Source organism: Rhinatrema bivittatum, chromosome 1 (assembly GCF_901001135.1).
Source record: "Rhinatrema bivittatum chromosome 1, aRhiBiv1.1, whole genome shotgun sequence".
Classification (NCBI taxonomy): Eukaryota; Metazoa; Chordata; class Amphibia; order Gymnophiona; family Rhinatrematidae; genus Rhinatrema; species Rhinatrema bivittatum.
The window spans coordinates 501,157,076-501,180,312 of record NC_042615.1 but is presented as its reverse complement, the minus strand read 5'-3'; the positions used below and the strand labels follow the sequence as shown (position 1 = coordinate 501,180,312).

General features: G+C 43.3%; 1 protein-coding gene across 1 annotated transcript in view; it reads right to left on the bottom strand.

Annotated features, from left to right (window-relative positions):
* Positions 1–943: 943 nt before the first annotated feature.
* The window catches only part of MECP2 (methyl-CpG binding protein 2), a 200,954-nt gene continuing 178,660 nt past the window's right edge, over positions 944–23,237 (bottom strand). Inside the window, exon 3 of the mRNA XM_029609832.1 lies at positions 944–5,322. Coding sequence (XP_029465692.1) covers positions 4,308–5,322 — 1,015 coding nt within the window. The 3' untranslated portion in view covers positions 944–4,307. The remainder of the gene's footprint in view (positions 5,323–23,237) is intronic.

Genomic DNA, 23,237 nt, shown 5'->3' with positions numbered 1-23,237 from the left:
TAGTATAACATGTTGCACATACGTAGTAGGGCATGTTCAAAGTTTCTAGAAACTTTGAAATCAAATTTCCTTGCTGGGCTCCAGCTGATGTCACTCATGCGTGAGAACCACCAACTTGTTTGTCCTCTGAGAAGCTTCCTCGTTCATCCTGTACCTCAGCCAAGTTTCATCATGCAAGAAAATCCCTCTTTTAATCATCATCACCCCAACTGACAACTATTGCCAGCAGCTAATTTTACAGCCAAGAGCTGAAAAGTTCATTTGACATACATTTTATCAGACTGAACCAAAATGTTTTTGTTTTCAAGTTATCCTTCCTATTTAGTTAAAAAATACTCTATTTTGCTGGATCTGTACTAAGACAATAGCAAAATGATAATTTTTTAATTTAAATTTTTTCTAGAATAGTTAAATCTTTACTACAGCAAGCAAGCATACAAAAAAATAAATAAAATAAGAATGAATGATGTTAAAGTAAAAAAAAAAAAATTCCCATCTATGAAAAGCCACTGAAATAACAGGAGGGGAGGTCCTAACAGATCCTCATGGGCCATTCATAATCATATTAACAACCTGTGCTTGCCTCTTTTAAGCACACCACTGAACTGTGTTAGGTGGATCCTCTTTTGGTCTTATTCCTAAGATATCTTTCCTTTTATTGCCATCATATGTTTTATCAGTTGTATCAACACTTTCTATACTTGATTTTATCCAAAATACTGAGTTGAAATATTTAAGTCTACTCTTGATGGAGGGCAGAAAGAGAAAGAAATGCACACTTACAAATTGGAGCTGATCACATGTGGCTGTGCAACAGACTAAAAGCATTACTATTTAATCATCTGTCTACTAACTCAGTCATTATAATCTATAATATAGAAATATCACAACTGATGTGCAAGTTTCCTAATCACCAAAAAAATCTGGAAATAGAGAACAGCACAATGGTAAAACACAACCGGAAACTTTATCTGAAATGGGAAGAACAGCAAGGAGCAGAAGTATACAAATGGACCCAGTTCAATATGTACTGGGGGACACCAAAATGGACGTACAACTAAGGACCTTTGTTTTTAGTTTTTATTTTATTGTAACAAAACAGGAGAAAAATCAGTGGAAAAATGAGTCTTTTTTCCTCACTGATTTTGTCCCATTTTTGCTCATTATAACAAACACTGATAAATTCTCAGGAAGAAAAAAATGAAAAGGAAAGGACGCTACCTACAACCAAGAAACATGGGATGTTCAGCTTGCAAATGCATCACCTATAACCTACAACTCTCAATGCTGAGATCCTGCCAATTTTGCTTTAAAAGGCAATTACCTTTCCCAGCCCCCTCTCCAAGATGTATATACTACTATTGATTTACCTGGAATATGCCATTTTCCTGCTCTTTGTATGTTTGATTTGCAAGTACCTAGCAGAAAAACTGATTTTGAAGTAATTTCCTGTTTTCCTTGTGAATCACAACCTTAGTTTCTTTGTTTCCCCTATTGCAAGGATCAGTGGGTAAAAGTGATGTCACAGTGCTGTGGGATGTTCATGCACGTGTGCGCATTCTGTTTTGGTTTCACCGAGGAAACCTGCAGGAAAAAGGATCTAAAGTCAACAGAACACAGGCAGCAGGGCCCAGCCTAGGCTAGTTTAAAGGACTTGGGTTGGAAACCGTGAGATATCTATAGCTAGTGGCAAATTTTACTCAAATTCAGACAATAAATCACTGCCTCACAAGCTATGGCTGTTATATGAAGTGACTCAACCATCCATTCTTTCCAAGGCTTCAAAGAGACTGGCAAATGAAATCTAAGGGCTAAATATGAAATTCTATTTTCTGTATTAAAAAAAAATGAGAAATGCAATGGATGCACTGTAGAAATGTGGATGGAGTAGGATGGGAGGGAGCCCTGCCTATATCTTCTCAAACCAGTGCAAGAGAAAACACTAAAGGGCAAGTTGAGCTGTTGAGGAAAACTACAACCCCCATAGTTCTGTGTAGGTTGATAAAGATTTCCCAGAAGGAAAAATGATTTGAATTACAAAAAAGCCAAGTAAATGCAATGTAAGAAAAAATTTCCTTGTCCTCTGCCATGCAAGCAAACCTTGTTTATACTGCAAGTCTTTCCAGCAACTACCTCTGGAACCATTTCCTACTGCAAACGGCTTTCTTGGACATGCTTACCCGTTTGACCTTATTCCTCTGAAAAGCAAAAGTGCACATGATTTAAATAAAAGACTATAGGTACGTCTGTCCCCTCCCATGCTTGTGAAACCCACAATTTGCTCAAATGCATCTTACTTCCTAGCCAAAGAAGGGTGGCAAGTTGAATGGCAGCTGGAGCAATTTCTGATCATATTGGAAGCCCAGACATTGGAAAAGTCCACTGGTCCAAACAGAATAAGCACAAAAAAACAAACAAACCCCAAATACACACTGCTATTTTGATAATGATCAATAAAACATCTTTTTCCCCTTAAGCAAATTTCTTGGGAATTTAGCTTAGGAAATGTGAAAATTTACAGAAAAAGTGGTATCTCACTGAGAAGAATACTAAGACCGATTTTATCATGATTGTTCACAGGTTTCTCCACTTTCCCATCTGCTCATTTTAATAGAGATGTGTGCTGTACAGAGGAGATTGTGGAAACAGCATAACAAGGATGTGTCACTATGCCATTCTCTCTTCAACTCACACCCAACAACCATACAGGGTAAGAAGCCCCTACATACGTATTGCTGCAAAGTGCTGAAAAAAAACAAAACAAAAAACAAAAAAACACACATATATGTTTTTAAAACTTCTGCTCTACCACTGGATTTCATAGAGGGCCATTACCATGATGGAAACAGAGTAGCAGGAAGTCCTTATAAAACCACAGCAGACACTTAGAGTTTCGAAGCTTTGCTGAAAGCTGGCAAAGCCCATTCTGCACTTTACCCCCAACTTTTAAACCACAAGCACAGACTTTACAAGTATAGCTTCATGTCAACTGGCTTCCTAGGTGTCTTTATTTTTGTCATCACCTCTGTCCAACAGTGCTGTCAGTTTGGGAAACTGAAAACTTAATAGTGCAAAAACCAAAAGGGCTATTACTAGCTGCACTAGGAAAAGAAATGGAAGAACAATTGTTTGTATTCCCTCCTTCCCACCCCAAGTAAGTAGTGGCACAACACAAACCAGATACATTGCACTTCTCTGAACTAGTGTAAATGTGTCATCTATTGGCAGATGCCTCTCTTTCCTATCTGTACAAACAAGGACAGGGGAAGAGAGTCGTCACTTCTGGCTTTTTCCAGGGAGACAGAACAGAAAGTAGGGCTGTTAAGAAACTGGACAGGCTGCTTAAGCATGCCTAAAAGAATAGTCACCAAAAAAAAAAAGGGGTGGAGATTAAAAAAATAAACAAAAAAAACCCCAAAACAAAAATCATTAAGTGCCAGGACACAGAAGATTTCAGCCTTTTTATCCTCCTTTGTATGCCTTGCACATAAGAGAAGGGAAGCATGCGAACAGCTATTGTCGCTATACTGCTTTAAGAACATATAGGGTTCCTACTTCATTTTTTTAAAATGTATTCACCTGCAACCCTCATCTTTTTAAATCAATTCATGTACAGTGTCCTCGGTCTTATGACACAGCTAGCATAATCCTTATGCAACATAGCGCGTTTTTGCAAAATTCATACTAGGTGACAGATCATCTCGCGCATGCACACATCCCAGTGACCTTCTTGTTGCTGCATTAGTTCTTCTACTGCATTTTCTTTTCTTTGCCCCTACTTGAAAACAAAATCTGTAAAAACATCACAAGTACATGACACTGGTGGCACTGAAAATTTCACCCCCTTCAGCATATTTGTCCAGTCTTTAAAGACTCACGGAAACTTATGGGGGGGGGGGAGGGGAGGGAAGAGGACTTGTAAACGTATCTTCTACCCTCCCCCAAAACTAAGCAGGATACAGCATTATAATCTGGTGTGGTAGGAGGATGCAGCAAAAGCCTTGGTTGATGGTGCATTTTTATTCTAGAAAAAGGCAATTCTGCTTTAAAGCCCCGTTTGAAACTCTTTACACCCCAGACTGCCTATGCCCATCAGTATTAATAGCTCCATAGGGGACCTCCAATCATTCGCACCCTCCCCCCCCCCCCAAAAGCTCCGAAACTCTAAGTTAGCGAGGAGAAACAAACATACATTTTCTTTCTGTTGTAGTTCAGTTACAGTTACTGGGAAGCTTTGCCAGAGCCCTACCCTCAGCAGCTGCCTTTAATTCTTTTGTTTCTGTTTCAGGGTTTCTTTTGTTTGAAAGTCAGCTCACTCTTTCAGTCACCGGTGTCCTGGTATCCACAGGCTCCTCTCTGCCAGGCCTGGGCAGGGAGGAGGAAGAAGAGACAATGTCCTTTCTGTCCCCTTCTCCCCGGTGCTTGCACTTCTCTGGAGATGGCAGAGGAGGGCAGCCATCACTCCGCTTCTCCCCTTCTGTGCAGACACCACTCGAGTCCTGCAGCTGTGGTGGGCAGCTCTTGCTGTCCTTTGAGCTCTCTGGCTCTGAAGAAGAGTGGTGCAGGGAAAGGTGATGGTGATGGCGGTGGTGGTGGTGATGGTGGTGATGCTCCTTCTTTTGGCTGGGGCTCCTCCCTTTGGGGCTGCTATCTCTGGCTTTGCAAGCTGGGCTCTTGCCAGCCTTCTGTCCCTTGTTAACTCCACCACTGTTGCTCTTCTCAGCTGGGCTGGCAGGGAGCTCAGGCTTGGCTGTCTCTATTTCCACGCTGACTGTCTCACGGGTTTTCCTCTTCTTGATGGGTAGCACAGTCTCCAGGATGGGCTGGGCCATGGAAGACTCCTTGATTGCTTTCTTCTTGGCTGCCTCTGTGGCAGCAGGAACAGTGGCAGCAACTGCACTCACTGTAGCCGGCTTGCGACCCCTCTTCTTAGGTGCAGCTTGAGGATCACTCTCCGCTTTTCTCTTGCGGCCAGGTCGCTTGATCACCTGCACAGGTTCACCTTCTGCTTTGGTCGGGGAGAAGGGCATTTTAACAAGCAATTTGCCAGGGCTCTTCTCCACTACCCGTTTGACTTGCACGCCCTCAGAAGCAGTTGGTTTTGTCTTGATTTTCACGCTGCCCTTTGGCCTTCCCCGCCCCCGGCCCGTGCCTGGTCCCTTGGTGGCTTTGGTCTTCTTGGGCTGCTTCTGTTCCCGACGGGAGGGACTACCCCGGCCAGTCACGGTGAAGTCAAAATCATTGGGATCAAGTGTTGTATCCCCTACCTTTTGGAAGTGTGCCATGAGCTCTACTTTAGACCGAAAAGCTTTTCCTTGGGGGCTGCAGAGAAAGAGAAAAACAAAATACATCAATATAACTATTTGCAATAATGATTTTTGTAAAACCAGCATCAATTTTTATAAATATTTTACTTTTTTTGGAATTTGTATAGTGCTCAAACCAAACCACTGTACATCATATGATGCCACAAAATAAATGAATAAAGTTGGAATAAATAAAATCAGTAACTAACAAAATTACAAGTAATTAAATCAATGCACCATGTTATTTATCAGGCATGTTTTTAAATGAACAGTGAAAATTACAGATCATGTACTTAAAAACAAAAAGGTATTCTGTAGCATATACAAATTGAGCAAGAAGGAAAGTAAAATCATTACAACAGGTTCTTGAATATTTTAAAAACCACTGTACAACTCAAAAGAAGGGAACAAACATCCAGTTTAATTTCCTAAAATAAAATTTTATGCTATTCTGGCCTTTATTTATTTATTTTGAACTTTTCTATACCGACATTCATGTGGCAAGATACATATCATATCGGTTTACAGTGTAACACAAAATTGCAACAGGCATTACATGGAACCGGGTTACATAGAACTGGGAAACAGAAGATACAACTGGGGGAAGAATTAGCAACTGTTAATAAGTGAGGCATTTAGAGAACGAAGAATCGATTAGGCAGAAGACTGTAAATCTCCACCCGTGCAATTTAAAATAAGTATAAGTAGAAATAAAATAAGGTTAAATAAATAAATATACAATAATAAGTCAGTGAAGGAGGTCATGGAAATGTTCATAGAGGTATGTTAGTGGTAATACTCGTCTGGTTATGGATAGGCTTGTTTGAAAAGTAAGGTAATGGTGAAGCTCGTCTGGTTATGGGTAAGCTAGTTTGAATAGCCAGGTTTTGAGTTTCTTTTTGAAAGTCAGTAGGCATGGTTCTTGTCGGAGTTCTGGGGGAAGAGCGTTCCATTGAGAGGGACCAGCGGTGGATAGAGCACGTTTCCTTAAGGCTTTCTTTGCTGGTGGGGCATAGAGTGTGCCTTTGTATGCAGATCTAATCGGTCTTGAGGATTCATGGGGACGTAGAGGAATGCTGAGATCAAGAGGTGTTAGATTGTGCATGGCTTTATAGATTATCGTAAGGACTTTGTAGAGAATTCTAAATTTGATGGGAAGCCAGTGTAGGTTGTGAAGTATGGGTGTGATGTGCTCTCTTCTATTGGAGTTGGACAGGATCCTAGCGGCAGAGTTCTGAACCATCTGCAGGGGTCTGATAGTGTTTGCTGGAAGACCTAGAAGGAGCGAATTACAATAGTCGATTTTTGAGAAAATGATGGACTGAAGCACTGTGCGGTAGTCATGGAAGTGGAGGAGGGGTTTCAACTTTTTCAGTACTTGAGGTTTGAAGAAACAGTCTTTTGTAGTTGTATTGATGAATTTTTTTAAGCTGAACTGTTTATCCAGAATAACCCCAAGGTCTCTGACATGCGGGGAGATATTAATTTGAGAAGTGATTGGTATTTTGTTTAGTCCGTACTTGTCGTCATGTGATATAATAAGGATCTCCGTCTTGTTGGAGTTTAGGACTAGGTTCAGGCTGGCCAGGAGGTGGTTGATTGATTGAAGGCAATTGTTCCAGAAGCTGAGAGTTTTGGAGAGGGAATCCTTGATGGGGATTAGTACCTGCACGTCGTCAGCATATATGTAGTGTTTTAGATTAAGATTGAGAACTGAGGTTTCAGAGACTGAATTGAGTTCTCAGGAAGGGAGATATTAAGAATTTTAGATGTATCCATATTCATCTTAAAGCCTGATATTCTGCCAAATCTCTCAAGTCCAGAAACCAATATAGCTAAGGAGAACCCAGGCCTACTCAAGGTATGAGATCATCAGTGAAAAGCAAGATCTTGTAAGAGGTACCCTCTACCTGTATCCCTCATATTTCTGGGTTTGTTCTGACATGCTCTGCAAAGGATTACATACTGAGAGCAAATAAAATGGGGACAATGAACAGCCCTGCCTCATGCCCTGTTTCACCTTGAAGTTATCTAAATAACCCCATTTAATGTTTATACATGCCTCTGGGGTAGCATAGCTTTTTTGAATCCATACCAGAAAGCTGCCCCCAAGTCCCATTTTTTCTAAATTTTTTCTTTTTAAATAAATATCACCAATGAACTCTGTCACATGCCTTCTCAGCATCTACTGCTAACAGAAGGGAAGGCAACTGTTCACGCCTAGCACAATGTATCAAGTTCAGAATTTTCCACACATTATCTGCTGCCAAATGCCCAGGAATAAACCATCCCTGGGCTTATGTACTAATAAGTGAACAACATTGCTAAGGCAAGTGGCCAAAATCTTAGTATCTTCAGATCAATGTTTATCAAAGAAATCGGGCAGTAACAGCCACACAAAGTGGCATCTCTCCCCTCCTTAGCCAATACAGTAATACCAGCCACATTAGAAAATGGAGCCAACTCTCCTCCAACAGACAGTTAAATATACGGACTAAGGGTTCCACTAAGAACTCGCTAAAGTCCTTATGAAATTTAGCAAAAAAACAATGCAGACCAGGTGCTTTCCTAGAATGCAGCTCCCTAATGGCAGTGGTAACCTAACATGCTGTTATATATCCAGGCAATCCTAGGAACAGTGACATCAGCTAAATAACAATCAATATCCCCCATCATCTATCGTAATATTATCCTCTCATACAGCTCTTCATGAAACTGAGTAAACCTTCACCTAATTCTGAGTAAAGCTCCTTCCCTATCTTTAGAATAAACCAGTTCTTCAATTTTTGTGACAGTAGCTTTCTCGCCTTATTACCCAGTGAACAGAATTTAAAATAGGTGTGATTTGGTCAAACTTTTTGCCACCTATTAAAACTCTAGCTGTTGCATTCTGTAGTAGTGTTGTAATTGTCTAATAGAGCAACCTGGCAAGCCTAATAATAGAGAGTTGCAATAATCCAAATTAGAGAATAAGAGGGATTGTAGTACCATGCGAAAATTATCTGGTGTGAGAAGCGGCTTTAAACGCCTTAGAGTAAGTAGTTTGTGGTATCAGTCTTTAATTTTCTTACTGATATGTTTTCTCATATTCAGGAGCTATCAATAATTATAATACCTAAGTCTTGTGCGTGTGCGTGATTTGTTAATTTAATCTCAATGATGTCCATTTTGAAGAAATGGTGAACATTACTGGGCATTTTTATATTTAATAGGATAATCTCTGTTTTATTTAGGTTTATTACAAGTTTCAAGTAATTGTTTAATAGCTGAGATGTAAATCTCTACTAATTTCAAAGTGTTATTAATGTAGTCCGTAATCGGTGCCAGAAATTGTATGTCATCTGCGTATATATAGTGTGTAATTCCAGACCAGCAAGAAGTTGACACAAAGGTAGCATATAAACATTAAAAAAAAGTAGCTGACAGAGATGATCCTTGAGGTACACCAGAATTCATATTAACCTTAATGGATAAGGAATTTCCTATTTTAACTTGGAAGAAACGGTTATATAAATATGAGATAAACCATTGGAGTGAGTGTAGTGCCAGCAAGACCAACTTCAGCGAGCCTCTCAATTAGTATATCATGATTTCAGTATTGAATGCAGCAGATAAGTCTAGAAGAACCTAAACATATAGAAACATAGAAATGACGGCAGAAGAAGACCAAACGGCCCATCCAGTCTGCCCAGCAAGCTTCACACATTTTTTTCTTTCATACTTATCTGTTTCTCTTAGCTCTTGGTTCTATTTCCCTTCTACCCCCACCATTGAAATATCTAGCTTGATTAGTTAGGGGTAGTAGGGGTAGTAACCGCCGCAATAAGCAAGCTACACCCATGCTTATTTGTTTTACCCAGACTATGTTATACAGTCCTTATTGGTTGTTTTTCTTCTCCCCTGCTGTTGAAGCAGGGAGCTATGCTGGAAATGCGTGATGTATCAGTCTTCTCCCATGCCGTTGAAGCAGAGAGCCATGCTGGATATGCATCGAAAGTGAAGTATCAGACACATTTGGTTTGGGGTAGTAACCGCCATAACAAGCCAGCTACTCCCCGCTTTGTGAGTGCGAACCCTTTTTTCTTCTCCCCTGCCGTTGAAGCAGAGAACTATGCTGTATATGCATTGAGGTGAAGTATCAGGCTTATTTGGTTTGGGGTAGTAACCGCCGTAACAAGCCAGCTACTCCCCTCTTTGTGAGTGTAAATCCATTTTTCCACATTTCCTCTTGCTGTTGAAGCTTAGAGCGATGTTGGAGTCACAGTAAGCATGTGTATGTTTATTGAATAAGGGTATTGTCTCCAGGCAGTAGCTGTCATTCTGGCGAGTCACCCACTCTTCATTGGCGGCCTCTTGACTTTATGGATCCACAGTGTTTATCCCACGCCCCTTTGAAGTCCTTCACAGTTCTGGTCTTCACCACATCCTCCGGAAGGGCATTTCAGGTGTCCACCACCCTCTCCGTGAAGAAATACTTCCTGACATTGGTTCTGAATCTTCCTCCCTGGAGCTTCAAATCGTGACCCCTGGTTCTGCTGATTTTTTTCCTACGGAAAAGGTTTGTCGTTGTCTTTGGATCATTAAAACCTTTCAAGTATCTGAAAGTCTGTATCATATCACCTCTGCTCCTCCTTTCCTCCAGGGTGTACATATTTAGATTCTTCAATCTCTCCTCGTACGTCATGCGATGAAGATCCTCCACCTTCCTGGTCGCCCTTCTCTGTACCGCTTCCAATAGAAACCAATAGATATGATATGATTACCCAGCATCGAAACCTCTGAGAACTGTATCAGACAAAGCAAGAAGTAATGTTTCTGTATTAAAGTTTTTTCTAAACCAAATTGTGAATGATAAAGAATATTAAGAGTGTCAAGGTATTTAGAAAGCTGAGCTTCAACAATCTTTTCTGTAATTTTGACTAAGAAAGATAAGTTTGATATGGGTCTAACATTTTCAAAGTTATCGGGGTCCGCATTTTTCTTTTTTAAAATGGGTTTTACTACTGCACATTTTAAAGAATGGGGAATTTTTCCTTCACTCAAGGACAAGTTAATAATTTTCATGATAGACATGGCAATGGGCTGAGAAAGCATTTTTAAGGTGGAAGTAGGTATAGAATCTAAAGGACGAGTGGCAGGATTTAGTTTTTTTATGATTGATTCAATTTCTAAGGTCGAAACGGAATGAAAAGAGGACCATGAAAGAACATTACGTAGTTTCAGGGTAAAAACTTGATCAGGAACATTTGGAATCTTATTTAAGAGCTTACATATCTCATCCTGAAAGAAATGGGTGAGATCATTACATTTATTAGGGGGCAAGACTGAGTCGTCCCTAGGCGTAATTAAATTTTGTACAATCGAGAAAAGCATTCGCGAATTAAATTTAATGACATGGATTTTTAAAAAACAAATACTGTTTTCACTGTATTTATTAGCTGTCTATTCTTGGACAGAGAAGCTCTATAAATTGCTAATGTAGAATTAGAAGGGTGTTTACATCAATTTCTTTCTTTTTGTCTAAAAAGTCTTTTAGAATTATGTATTTCAGCATTATACCAAGGCTTGTTCTTTTTTGAACTTTTTGGTAATGATGGGGCTAATGTCATCAGCTATTTTAGAAGTAATAATGCCATCAGCTATTTTAGAAGTAATAATGTCATCAGCTATTTTAGAAGTAATAATCGCCTTCTCGATGTTATCATAACATATATCATTGTGGGGACCAGGGAGCAAAGTACTTAGGTCCTCACTTTTTATTGGTTTCCAGTATGAAAATTTTATTTCTTGATTTTGAATACAAGCGTTATTTGTTTGGAAAGATAAAGAGGTATTTATTCATTTATGGTTGGACCGAGGTGCAGGTTATAGGAGTATATTGAGCAATATCATTATTGATAAATATTAAATCTAGTGTGTGACCAGCTTTACGAGTGGAACTTTTTATGAACTGTTCCCAGCCCATAGCGGAGAGGGTTTCAATGATGGTGTCACTTGCAGTGGAACGTGGTTAGACGTCTACGAGTATATTAAAATAGGGGAACTATTATGGTCTAAGAGACCTGGCGGGCAATAGACTAAACAGACCTGGAGAGATTTAGATTTGAAGAGACCTACTTCAAAAGGTGAATAAATAGAGAAAGGGATATGTTTAAGGCATAAATCTTTTTTTGCAATTAACATTAGTCTGCCACCCTACCTATTAATAGAAAAGATGTCATAAGCTGGGTTAGAAAGTTGGTTGAGTAGTACTGAATCCTGGGTTTTTAGCCAGGTCTCAGTAATGCCAAGCAACGTGGGATGAACATCGTCCAAAATATCATTAATGATAGGGATTTTCTTAATTATAGAATGAGCATTAATTAACAATATGCTTGACAAAGTAGGTGGGCATCAAGTTGTTGGCAATGCATGGAATATTAGTAAGAATTCTTACATTTTTATACGGACATCTATTAAATGTTGTCTTCTTAGCATTGATTGGTTTTACAGCATAGGTGTATCATCCTCTATTTTGTACAACATTAATGTGATTGTTGAAAAGACTGGCCATGGTGAAATATAGTTTGAAAAATAAAGATGTCTTACTTTATGTTCTTATACTCAGGGGAGACACGAAGGGGCACACAAAGGGGCCTGCTCCTTGAGTATGCTCCTTTGGTGTGCGATGCCCGGCGCCTCTGGCGTCATGCTTGCAGCTAAGACCCTTCGTGCTCGTTGTTGACAACAATTGGGGGGCGGAGACACCTTCCGAGGGGAGGTTAGTGTGGCGGATGTTCCCAGGAATGAAGGCAGGCAGCTGGAGAGCCTCAGATGGTAATGGAGGCAGTGACAGGCTGGAGGCAGACAAGTAAAAGTGCCTCCGGCGTCGCGCTCACAGCTAAGATCCCTTGCGCCCATTGATGACAATTGAGGGCGGAGACACCGTCTGAGGGGGGGGTTACCGTGGCGGATGGTCCCAGGAACGAAAGCAGGCAGCTGGAGAACCTCGGATGGTAAGGGAGGCAAGCAAGTAAAGCTAGGATGGGTCTCAATTCCTAGGATTTCTTGGTGATAAGAAAATAGCAGGAGTAGGACCTCTAGTTATGTTGATCAAGCGAGACAGGTTCTATCACCAGGTGGAGTTGCGTTGAGTAAGATGGATCCAGATTGAAGGCTGAGCATTGAGGAAGTGTAGGAAGTTGGGAGGAACGCAAGTGGTAACCAGACTCTACTATCTAGAGAACCTAGTGATCCTTAGTGATCTTGCACCATTCCTCCAGGTAGAAGTGAATTCTTCCCCCTACCAGAAAGGATCAGTGCTAGGCTAGGTCAAAAACTTGGTCCAGGCTTGGGCTTTTGGATGGCATCTATCATGCTGTCAGCTTCAAGCTGGAAGCTCTTGTTGCTGTGGAAGCAAAGATGGAGCTTGGTATTGCTGGAATTGCCAAAAGGGGAGTCTCTGGAATAAGACAGTTTTATAAGCAAAATAAGACAGTTTTGAAGTGAACTGCTGCTCTGTGCCTGTTGAGAGCAAATGGATTGTTACATGTTGCTCCTTGATTTGAGAAACCGTTTCTCTGAGTTTGTCTCTAAGAGATGATTTCTCAGGCAGGGGACAGCTGCTAGCTTATTGTGGACAAGCCATTCAATGTGCTCTGATGGAGGAGGTTATATTGAATGCCTTGTAAACTGAATAAGATGGCATATACACTCTTCCTATCTAAGAGAGGCTGTGGGTATGCAGAGCTGCTATACCCTTGGAGGAAAAAAGGGCTTCAGTTTTTTAATGCAGTCATGTAAGTATTGAATCATGTAAAAATGGTGAACAGAAATGCATGCAATAAGCATAGAGCTCTGGAACATCTTTTTACCAAAATTGTCCAGGAGCCTGGGGTATTTTCCTGGTGAAGTGCTTGAAAATATTGTTTTCTTTGCTCTTTTCAGAAACAACTTCACTAAAATTGATTGATGAGGTAGCTGCACTACTCAGAGTCTTCTGGACTCTAGACTTGGTCTAATTTCCCTTACTATTGGGTAGCTTGGATTCTCTCTCATTCTTGTTTGTAATTCTTGCAGGATAGCATGGATGAGAATAGCTGATAGCTCAGATGAGGTGTCTAGGATTTGGAGAAAAATGAAGACTTCTGTGCAAGGGATTCTGTCTTTTGGATGCTATCTCCAAATGCCTTGTCCAAAATCCTGGCATACAAGAGGTCCTTAGGTGGCGACGTGTGTTCCAGAGGCTCAAATAGGGGATCAGAAGGTGTTCCCGTTGAGCCCTCCTCAGATCCAAGAGGGGAGAGAACACTAATCTAGGACCCCAATGATTAAGTAGGTGACTGAGGAGGGATCCTTGGTCACCTCAGATGGGTGTATTCCTGGTGGACATAAGAACAGCCATACTGGGTCAGACCAAAGGTCCATCAAGCTCAGTATCCTGTTTTCAATAGAGGCCAATCCAAGTCACAAGTACCTGGGCAAGTACCCAAACATTAAATAAATCTCAAGCTACTATTGCTTAATAATTAATAGCCGTTTATGGATTTTTCTTCTAGGAACTTATCCAAACCTTTTTTAAACCCAGCCACACCAACTACTGTAACCACATCCTCTGGCAATGAATTCCAGAACTTAACTATGTGCTGAGTGAAAAAGACTTTATTTGATTTGTTTTAAATGAGCTACTTGCTAACTTCATGGAATGCCCCCTGGTCCTTCTATTATCTGAGAGAGTAAATAACCGATTTAGATTAACTTGTTCAAGTCCTTTCATGAATTTGTAGACCTCTACCATATCTCCCCTCAGTCGTCTCTTCTCCAAACTGAACAGCCCTAACTTCCTTAGCCTTACCTCATAGGGCAGCCGTTCCATGCCACTTATTTTGGTTGCCCTTCTCTGCACTTTCTCCAGTGCAACTATATCTTTTTTGAGATGCAACAACCAGAACTGCACACAGTATTCACGATGCAGCAATATAGAGGCATGACATCCATCATTTTATTTGACATTCCCTTCTTAATAATTCCTAACATTGTTTGCTTTTTTGATCACCCCAGCACACTGAGCTGACAATTTCAATGTATTATCCACTATGACACCTAGATCTCTTTCATGGGTGGTAACTCTTAAGATAGAACCTAACATTGTATAACTACAGCAAGGGTTATTTTTCCCTATCTGTATCACTTTGCACTTGTCCATGTTAAACTTCATCTGCCATTTGGAAGCTCAATCTTCCAGTCTCGCAAGGTCCTCCTGCAATTTATCACAACCCACTTGAGATTTAACTACTCTGAATAATTAGATCACCTCATTCATCATACCTCTTTCCAGATCATTAATAAAAAAACACCGGTCCAAGTACAGATCCCTGAGGCACTCCACTGTTTACTTTTTTCCCCACTGTGAAAATTGACCATTTAATCCTACTCTCTGTTTCCTTTTAACCAGTTTGCAATCCTCAAAAGGACATCTCCTCTTATCCCATGACTTTTTAGTTTTCTTAGAAGCCTGTCATGAGGGACTTTGTCAAATGCCTTCTGAAAATCCAAATATACCACATCTACTGGTTCACATTTGTCCACATGTTTATTCACTCCTTCAAAAAAAAGTAGGAGATTTGTGAGGCAAGACTTCCCTTGGGTAAATCCATGCTGGCTGTGTCTCTTTAAACCATGTTTATCTAAATTGTTTTGTGATTTTATTCTTTATAACAGTTTCCCGGCACTGAAGTCAGGCTCACCGGTCTATAGTTTCCTGGATCACCCCTAGAGCTCTATTTAAATATTGGGGTTACATTGGCCATCTTCCAATCTTCTGGTACAACGGATGATTTTAATGACAGGTTACAAATTAGCTGAAATAGGCCTGAAATTTCATTTTTTAGTTCTTAGTTCTTTGACAGGCTGGACTCCACTGTAAGCGAATGCTGGGGACTAGAACTAATCTATGGGGATTCTTATGTAGTACTCATCTGGTCAGGTGTTAGTGGGACTCCTCCCTGAGGGAGTAAATTGATATCCTAGAAATGAGAGGTTGAGGAGTACCCTCCTTGTCTTTAGCCTTCAGAGAGGTAAAGGAAGTTTTCACCAACTCTGACCCTGGTTGTTGGAAGTGGAACATCCTCTACTGAAACCTGGATGAAATCTTCCTGCACATCCTCTGGATTTTGCAAAATCTGAGGTCCAGTTAGAGATTAATGGTAGCACGGAGCAAATGGGATCTGGTGTTTCTAGGCATAGGCCTTGCTCCAATAATCATCAATGGGAACAGTGCCCTAGAAATTAGCAGAGATAAGTAAAGTGTATCTCATTCTGCCTCTGAAAAAGCTCCCAAATGTATGGAATGAATTGGTGATTTAGTGAATAGCTGCAGTGGAAGCACTGCAGTCCAGCTTGCTCTGACACACAAGGTTTAAAGGGAGAAGGCCTCAACAGTGCCACTGCTTGATGCATTGAGTACTATGGGGCTCAATGTACCGATGGCACAGAGGTCTTATGCGTCAATAGCGCCAAAATGCTTATGCTTCATGTATCAAAGACTCAGGGGCTCGATGCAGCAGCAAATGGTGCATCAACAGCACCTAGACTTGATGTTTTTTTATTCTGGCTTTGATTGTGATACGGGCTTGAAGTGTGATGCTTCTTTTTTAAAGGACCTGAGCTCCATGCCTTTATGTTTACTCAACTCTGAGTACCTGGTATGCTCCAGTGAGGGGGGAGAGGAGTTTTCCAAGGAGCTCCTGCTCAACTCAGACCCTGGGAAGCACAAAAAATCTCTGCTCCAGGAAGAAAATCAGCTGTGGCTCTTCAGAGACGTACACAGTTCCTCCATTTTCCAGGTCCTGGTCTTTTGGGAGCATGGAGACATTTGCCTAGTCATGGTTGATCCCAGGCAGCAGTAGCAGATTATGTGAGATAGGGTACACATCCGTGCTGATGCTTGGACAAAAAAAAAAAGAAGACTAAGGGGCTCACAAGGGAACTCCCACACATGCCCAATAGAGCAAAAGTTCAATAAGCTACGAGAGAAGGGTCTATTCACCAATGAATGATGTCATGTGTCATGGCTAATTCAGCCCTGCTTGTCTACGAAGAATATGAACTTCCAGCCTGAATAAAAGTGTTGTGATGACTGCCATTTTGCGACTATCATACCAATGTTAAGCAAAAGCAAATGTTGCTTACCTGATGTAACAGGTGTTCTCACAGGACAACAGGATGTTAGTCCTCACAAATGGGTGACATCGAGGATGGAGCCCAACCACGGAAAACGTCTGTCAAAGTTTCTGGAACTTTGACTGGCCCCTACTGAGCATGCCCAGCACGGCACCAACCCTGCAGCCAGCAGGGGTCCCCCCCAGTCTTGTTTCAAAGCCACAGGCAGTGCCGAAAAATAAAATAAGAAAAACGAACCCAACACCGCGGGGCGGCGGGTGGGTTTCGTGAGGACTAACATCCTGCTGTCCTGTGAGAACACCTGTTACATCAGGTAAGCAACATTTGCTTTCTCACAGGACAAGCAGGATGGTTGTCCTCACAAATGGGTGAGTACCGAGCTGAGGATGTCCGGACGTGCACCAAAAGTACCCAACGGCGTGCAACAGGCACAACAACTGGGGTGGAATTTGGTGGAGGACATCCGCACCCCACCGGGTAGGCGGAAGGGTGTTGGTACGTCATGTTGGAAAAAGGTTACGCAAGACAGATTGGCCGAAGATGGAATCCTGTCTTCCAGCTTTGTCCAAGCAGTAGTGGGCTGCAAATGTATGGAGAGAACTCCAGGTAGCAGCCCTGCAGATGTCAGGAAGCGGCACCGATCGAAGGTGTCCTACTGAAGTTGCCATGGCCCTCACAGAGATTGCCTTAACATGGTCTTGAAAGGGAATGCCAGCCTGCTGATAGCAGAAAGAGATGCAGTCCGCCAACCAGGAGGAAAGAGCCTGCTTACCCACAGGTTGCCCTAACTTGTTAGGATGGAAAGAGACGAATAATTGAATGCTCTTCCTGTGGGCAACTGTACGGTCTAGATAGAAAGCTAGAGCTCGTTTACAGTCGAGGGTATGCAGAGTCTGTTCCCCGGAGTTGGAGTGGGGCCTGGGAAAGAAAATAGGTAGAAAATAGGTAGTATGATGGATTGATTAATATGAAACTCCGAAACTACCTTAGGCAAGAATTTTGGGTGAGTGCGGAGTACCGCCCGGTCCTGCAGGAGTTTAGTGTAAGGCGGATAGGTAACTAGGGCCTGTAATTCACTAACCCTGTGAGCTGAAGTGATAGCCAAAAGGAAAATCACTTTCCATGTGAGATATTTAAGATCACAGGAGTGAAGAGGTTCGAAAGGTGGTTTCATAAGGTGACCAAGAACCAGATTAAGATCCCAAGATGGGGCCGGAGGACGTAAAGGTGGCTTCAAATGGAGCAAGCCTTTAAGAAAGCGTGTTACAAGGGGTTGTACTGAAATAGGGACACCCCCGATACCTTTATGGAAGGCGGCTACCGCACTGACATGCATTCTAATGGAAGAGGTCTTCAGACCTGATTCTGACAAATGCCAAAGATAGTCCAAAAATTTAGGAATTGGACAGGAAAGGGGATCAAGGGACTGAGAAGTGCACCATGATGTGTACCTTTTCCATTTATAGGAGTAAGATTTTCTTGTGGAAGGCTTTCGTGAAGCGATGAGGACACGAGAAACTGAATCCGATAGGTTAAGTGGTTGAAGGACTAACCTTTCAACATCCATGCCGTCAGGGACAAGGCTTGGAGATTGGGATGGAGGAGGCATCCGTCGTTTTGGGTGATCAGACGCGGGTCCTTTCCCAAGGGAATGTGTCTGCAGATGGAGAGATCCTGGAGTATGGGAAACCACACTTGGCGTGGCCAGTGCAGTGCTATCAGGATCATGGTTCCCTTGTCCTGACGTAGCTTCACAAGAGTCTTCGACAGAAGAGGAAGTGGAGGGAATGCATAAAGCAGACCGGTTGTCCACGGGAGGGAGAATGCATCCCTGGGCCGAGAGTGCTGAGTCCGAATGAGAGAGCAGTAATTGGCCACTTTGTGGTTTTGAGGGGACGCAAAGAGGTCTATGGGGGATAACCCCATTTCTGGAAAAGAGAGGTCGCTACCAAGGAATTGAGTGACCACTCGTGTGGTTGGAAGACACGGCTCAGCCGGTCTGCCAAGACATTTTGTACTCCCGGCAAGTAGGTGGCCCTGAGGTACATGGAACGGGAGAGGGCTTCTGCCCAATCTGCGCAGTTTCCTGACAGAGAAGGAAGGAGCCTGTGCCTCCCTGCTTGTTGATGTACCACATGGCCACCCGGTTGTCCGTCTGAATCAAGATTATGTGATTTGATAGGCAATCTTGAAAAGCCCGGAGAGCGTATCGGATTGCTCGAAGCTCCAGGAAATTTATCTGGTGTTTGGCTTCCTCTAGAGACCAGAATCCTTGGGTTTGTAAACTGTTTACATGGGCTCCCCAGCCGACATTGGAAGCGTCGGTGGTGAGAATTATTTGAGGATCTGGTGGATGAAAGGGCAAACCTTGGAGGAGGTTGGATTGATTTGTCCACCAGGCAAGAGACAGACGGAGTGCATCGGTGATGCGGACAATGGTCGACAGAGGCTGAGTGGCTTGGATCCATTGTGATTTCAGAGTCCATTGCATGACTCTCATGGCCAGACGGGCCATTGGAGTCACATAAACTGAGGAGGCCATGTGTCCCAGCAGAATGAGGAATTGGCGAGCTGTTGCTGTGGGTTGAGACTGCAACTGGCAAGCTAGGGACACAAGGGTTTGAACACGTTGATGAGGAAGGAAGGCTTTTGCCTGTAAGGTGTCCAAGTCTGCTCCAATGAAGGATAAGGTTTGAGATGGGAGTAAGTAGGATTTCTCGTAGTTGACAAGAAATTCTAGAGAAATTAGAGTTCGAATTGTCAGGGTCAGGGAGGACCGAGCGATTTGCTGGGTTGTGGCCCTGATCAACCAATCGTCCAAGTAGGGGTAGACATGGACACCTTCCTTCCTGAGGAACGCTGCAACCACTACGAGACATTTGGTGAAAACTCGCGGTGCGGATGCTAGGCCAAATGGGAGCACTCGGTATTGATAGTGGTTTTGGCCTACTAGAAATCGGAGGTATTTGCGATGAGATTGAGTTATCGCAATGTGGGTATAAGCGTCTTTGAGATCTAGAGAGCAGAGCCAGTCCTCTCTTTGCAGCAGAGGGAGAAGCGAGCCCAGGGTTACCATCTTGAACTTTTCTCTGTGAAGGTACTTGTTGAGGGCCCGTAGGTCCAGGATTGGTCGAAGTCCTCCTGACTTTTTTGGGATCAGAAAGTACCTGGAATAGAATCCTAGTCCGTGTTGCGAGAGAGGAACGGGTTCTATAGAGTTGGACTGGAGGAGAAGGGAAACTTCCTGCTCTAGAAGAACAGAGTGGTCGGTAAGTCTCCACGCTTGCAGAGGTGGAGAGTCCGAAGGAAGAGTTAGGAAGTTTAGATGGTAACCTTGTGCAATTATCGCTAGCACCCATTGATCTGTGGTGATGCGATGCCATTTTTCTGTAAAGTGGCTTAGTCGACCTCCTACTGGTATGTTTGGTAGAGGGACTAGGCATCTGCTCTCTAAGTGAAAGTCAAAACCCCGACGCAGGGCCTGGTTGCGGAGCTGTTGTGGGCTTTTGCTTTCGAGGTTGGCGAGGCTGAGGCTTTTGATACGGCCTCGTTGACCTAGACTTGGTGTGTGGGGGATAATACTTCCGTGGACGGAAGAATGACTTTTTAGGTTCCCTCTTAAATGGTTGTTTAGAAGGGAAGTCTGAAGGAATCGATGAAAGCTGCTTAAGGGTCTTGTGATGATCCTTTAATTCAGCAACTATTTGGTGAATTTGCTCACCAAACAAATTATCCCCTAAACAGGGCAGGTCAGAGAGCCTGTCCTGAACCTCCGGGCGAAGTTCAGAAGACTTAAGCCAAGCCCAGCGTCTTGCTGAGATGGCTGTAGCAGACAGTCTAGTGGAAGCATCGAAGATGTCGTAAGATGTTCTTATCTCATGCTTTCCAACTTCAAATCCTTTAAGTACGAGGGTTTGAAGGTGTTGTTGGAATTGTTCTGGTAAGGTATCTGAAAATTCTTGTATCTGCTTAAAAATGACCCTGTTGTATTGGGTCATATACAGCTGATAAGAAGCTATCCTGGAAATGAGCATGGCTCCTTGGTATACTTTTCTGCCTATACTATCTAGGAACTTGCTCTCCTTAGTAGGAGGTATGGATGAGTATGGCTTCATTCTTTTAGCTTTCTTTTGAGCTGACTCTACCACAACAGAGTGGTGGTCTAGCTGTGGTTTTTGAAAGCCAGGTGCTGACTGTACAAGGTAAGTAGAGTCAGCTTTTTTGTTTACTGGAGCAACAGATCTAGGCGTTTCCCAATTCTTTTTTAGAAGGTCTAGAAAAACCTGATGAATTGGAATGGAAGTAATTCCATCATTTGGTGCCTGTCATCTTGCTCCGATTGAAGCTGAAAAGGGACCAATTCCGACATTTCCTTCACAAAATCTGTGAAAGAGAGGTCCTCAGGGGGAGAACGCTTTCTGCTTTCAGCAGGAGAGGGTGGTGAAGGTAAATCCTCGGTATCTGTGGAAGTATCATCACCCCAGGTGTCATAAGGGTCAAGTTGCTGACCTGTAGGACCACGAGGGGGTTGGATACCTGAAGGTCCTGGTTGAGGCTCCGAGAATCCCGAAGGAATCACCGGAGGCATCGAAAATACCTTTGGAGGCATCGGTGCGGGCATCGAAGGCATCGATGGAGCCGATGTGCGTATCGCCCCGGAGGAATGTATCGGTGGCGATGGACGACACGGCATCAATGGGACCACTCCGGAAGGAGGAATTCGATACGGTGTTTCTGCACCCGATGAATTTGGCATCGGGGAGCGCACCGGTGCTGTCGGTGACCCAGGTATCACCGGTGGAAGGGCGGTTATGAGCGCTTCCATCCGGGCGAGCAGCGGTGCCAGCGCTGCTGGAATCGGGTCGGTGACTGGTTCCACTCTCGGTGGCGGAGTCGGTGCTGAAGGAGTCTGGAACCGTTGCATCGCTTTGTTGATGGCCTCCTGGACCAGCCAGTCCAGTTCTTCCCGGAGACCTGGGGTAACAATACCCGGCTCCACGGAAGAGGGAGGCTGAGGCTGAGCCGGAGGGACCACCGTCACCGGTGGAATCGCGGCTCCCAAACCCCGATGGGGTGAGGGTTGCCTCAATGTCTCAGAAACAGAAGTGGACGGTGCCGCTTCTGATCGAGACTTCTTCGGTGGAGGCTCTGACGGTGCCGAGGTCGATGACTTCGATTCCTCAACGGTCCGAGACTTGCGATGTCGATGACGATGCTTTTCCCTCCGATCCCCACGATCCTCGGGGGAAGGGACGGGAGTCGATGGTCGTGGAGACGTCGATGGCAAACGGTCACCGGGAGGTTGCCGACGATGGAAGGACTTCGATGGTGCCGGTTCCGAGGACGTCGATGCGATGGACGACGTCGGAGTGTGAGCATGGAACAGGAGTCCCATCTTCTCCATTCTGGCTTTGCGACCTTTTGGTGTCATAAGAGCACATTTGGTGCAAGTCAGGTCATCATGCTCACTCCCTAAACATAAAACACAGACTCTGTGAGGGTCTGTGATAGACATGGTGTGCATACAATCTGGGCACCGACGGAACCCCGACGCCATGGCCATTGATCAAAATTTAGCCGCGGGACGGTCGACGGCCAACAGGCCGCGAGGGCCGAACTAGACGGTAATCGGCAAAAAACGGCAAAAAACTTACCGAAGTACCTCAGGCTAAATTTAGATAGTAGGGGGACCCCTGTGGGGCGAATTTTACTTCAAAAAAGTTCAAGAAGAAATTCCTGTCAGGAATGTGGTAAGAGCTCCTTAACCGCATGGCTACTGCTGCGCGGAAAAAAGAAGACCGAGGGGGGACCCCTGCTGGCTGCAGGGTTGGTGCCGTGCTGGGCATGCCCAGTAGGGGCCAGTCAAAGTTCCAGAAACTTTGACAGAAGTTTTCCGTGGTTGGGCTCCATCCTCGATGTCACCCATTTGTGAGGACAACCATCCTGCTTGTCCTGTGAGAAAAGGTAGTACGTAGTACTGGAAGTGATGTTTTCCTACCACAGATCTGAGAAATTTCCTATAACTAAAATGTATCTCTATGTGGATATATGCATCTTTGACATCCAGAAATCTAGTAGTCCTGATTGGCTAGAAATGATGCTTTCGCTCGCCATTTTACTTTAGTAAGATGGATGTCCGGTTTTTCATGAGTAATTTTTTCTATATTAATGAGCTTTGTCACCAAAACCTTAGAATCATTTTTAATACTGTTTTTATATGTTTAAGCTTATATGTCTTATGAGGAAAACATTTTGAATGCTGAAACTTTGCCAGTGTCAGGTGTTTGTTTCTCTCTTCCAATATCGATTGAATTTGGGAACGAAGGACTGCCTTTTGGGTGTTACATCTACATGGCTTTATTCATATTTCAATTGAATGACTGCCTCTTTATTCAGGCTCATTATCAATCCTTGAAGACAATGTATTGTTTATGCTCCAGATTTTGATTGATGTTGACTTTTGAAGGCAAGTGAACTTATATTATTTAGATTGAGTTTGATAATACTTTTTATATGCAGATAATTGTTGTGTCCGTCGCTGTCCGACGTCTCTGCTCCGCCCACCTTACCTCGTTGGCGACTCCCTCCGGGGTTGATGGAAGTCGGGAGATTCAAAACCCTTATGACCCTGTTCATTCTTCTCACGAAGATTTTCTCCAGCCGAGAACTACGGGATCGGCGACAAGGAGCTCCTGGCAATAAAACTTGCATTCAAGGCAAGGCGGCTTTGGCTTGAAGGCGCTCAACATCAAACAACCGTCTTCACAGATC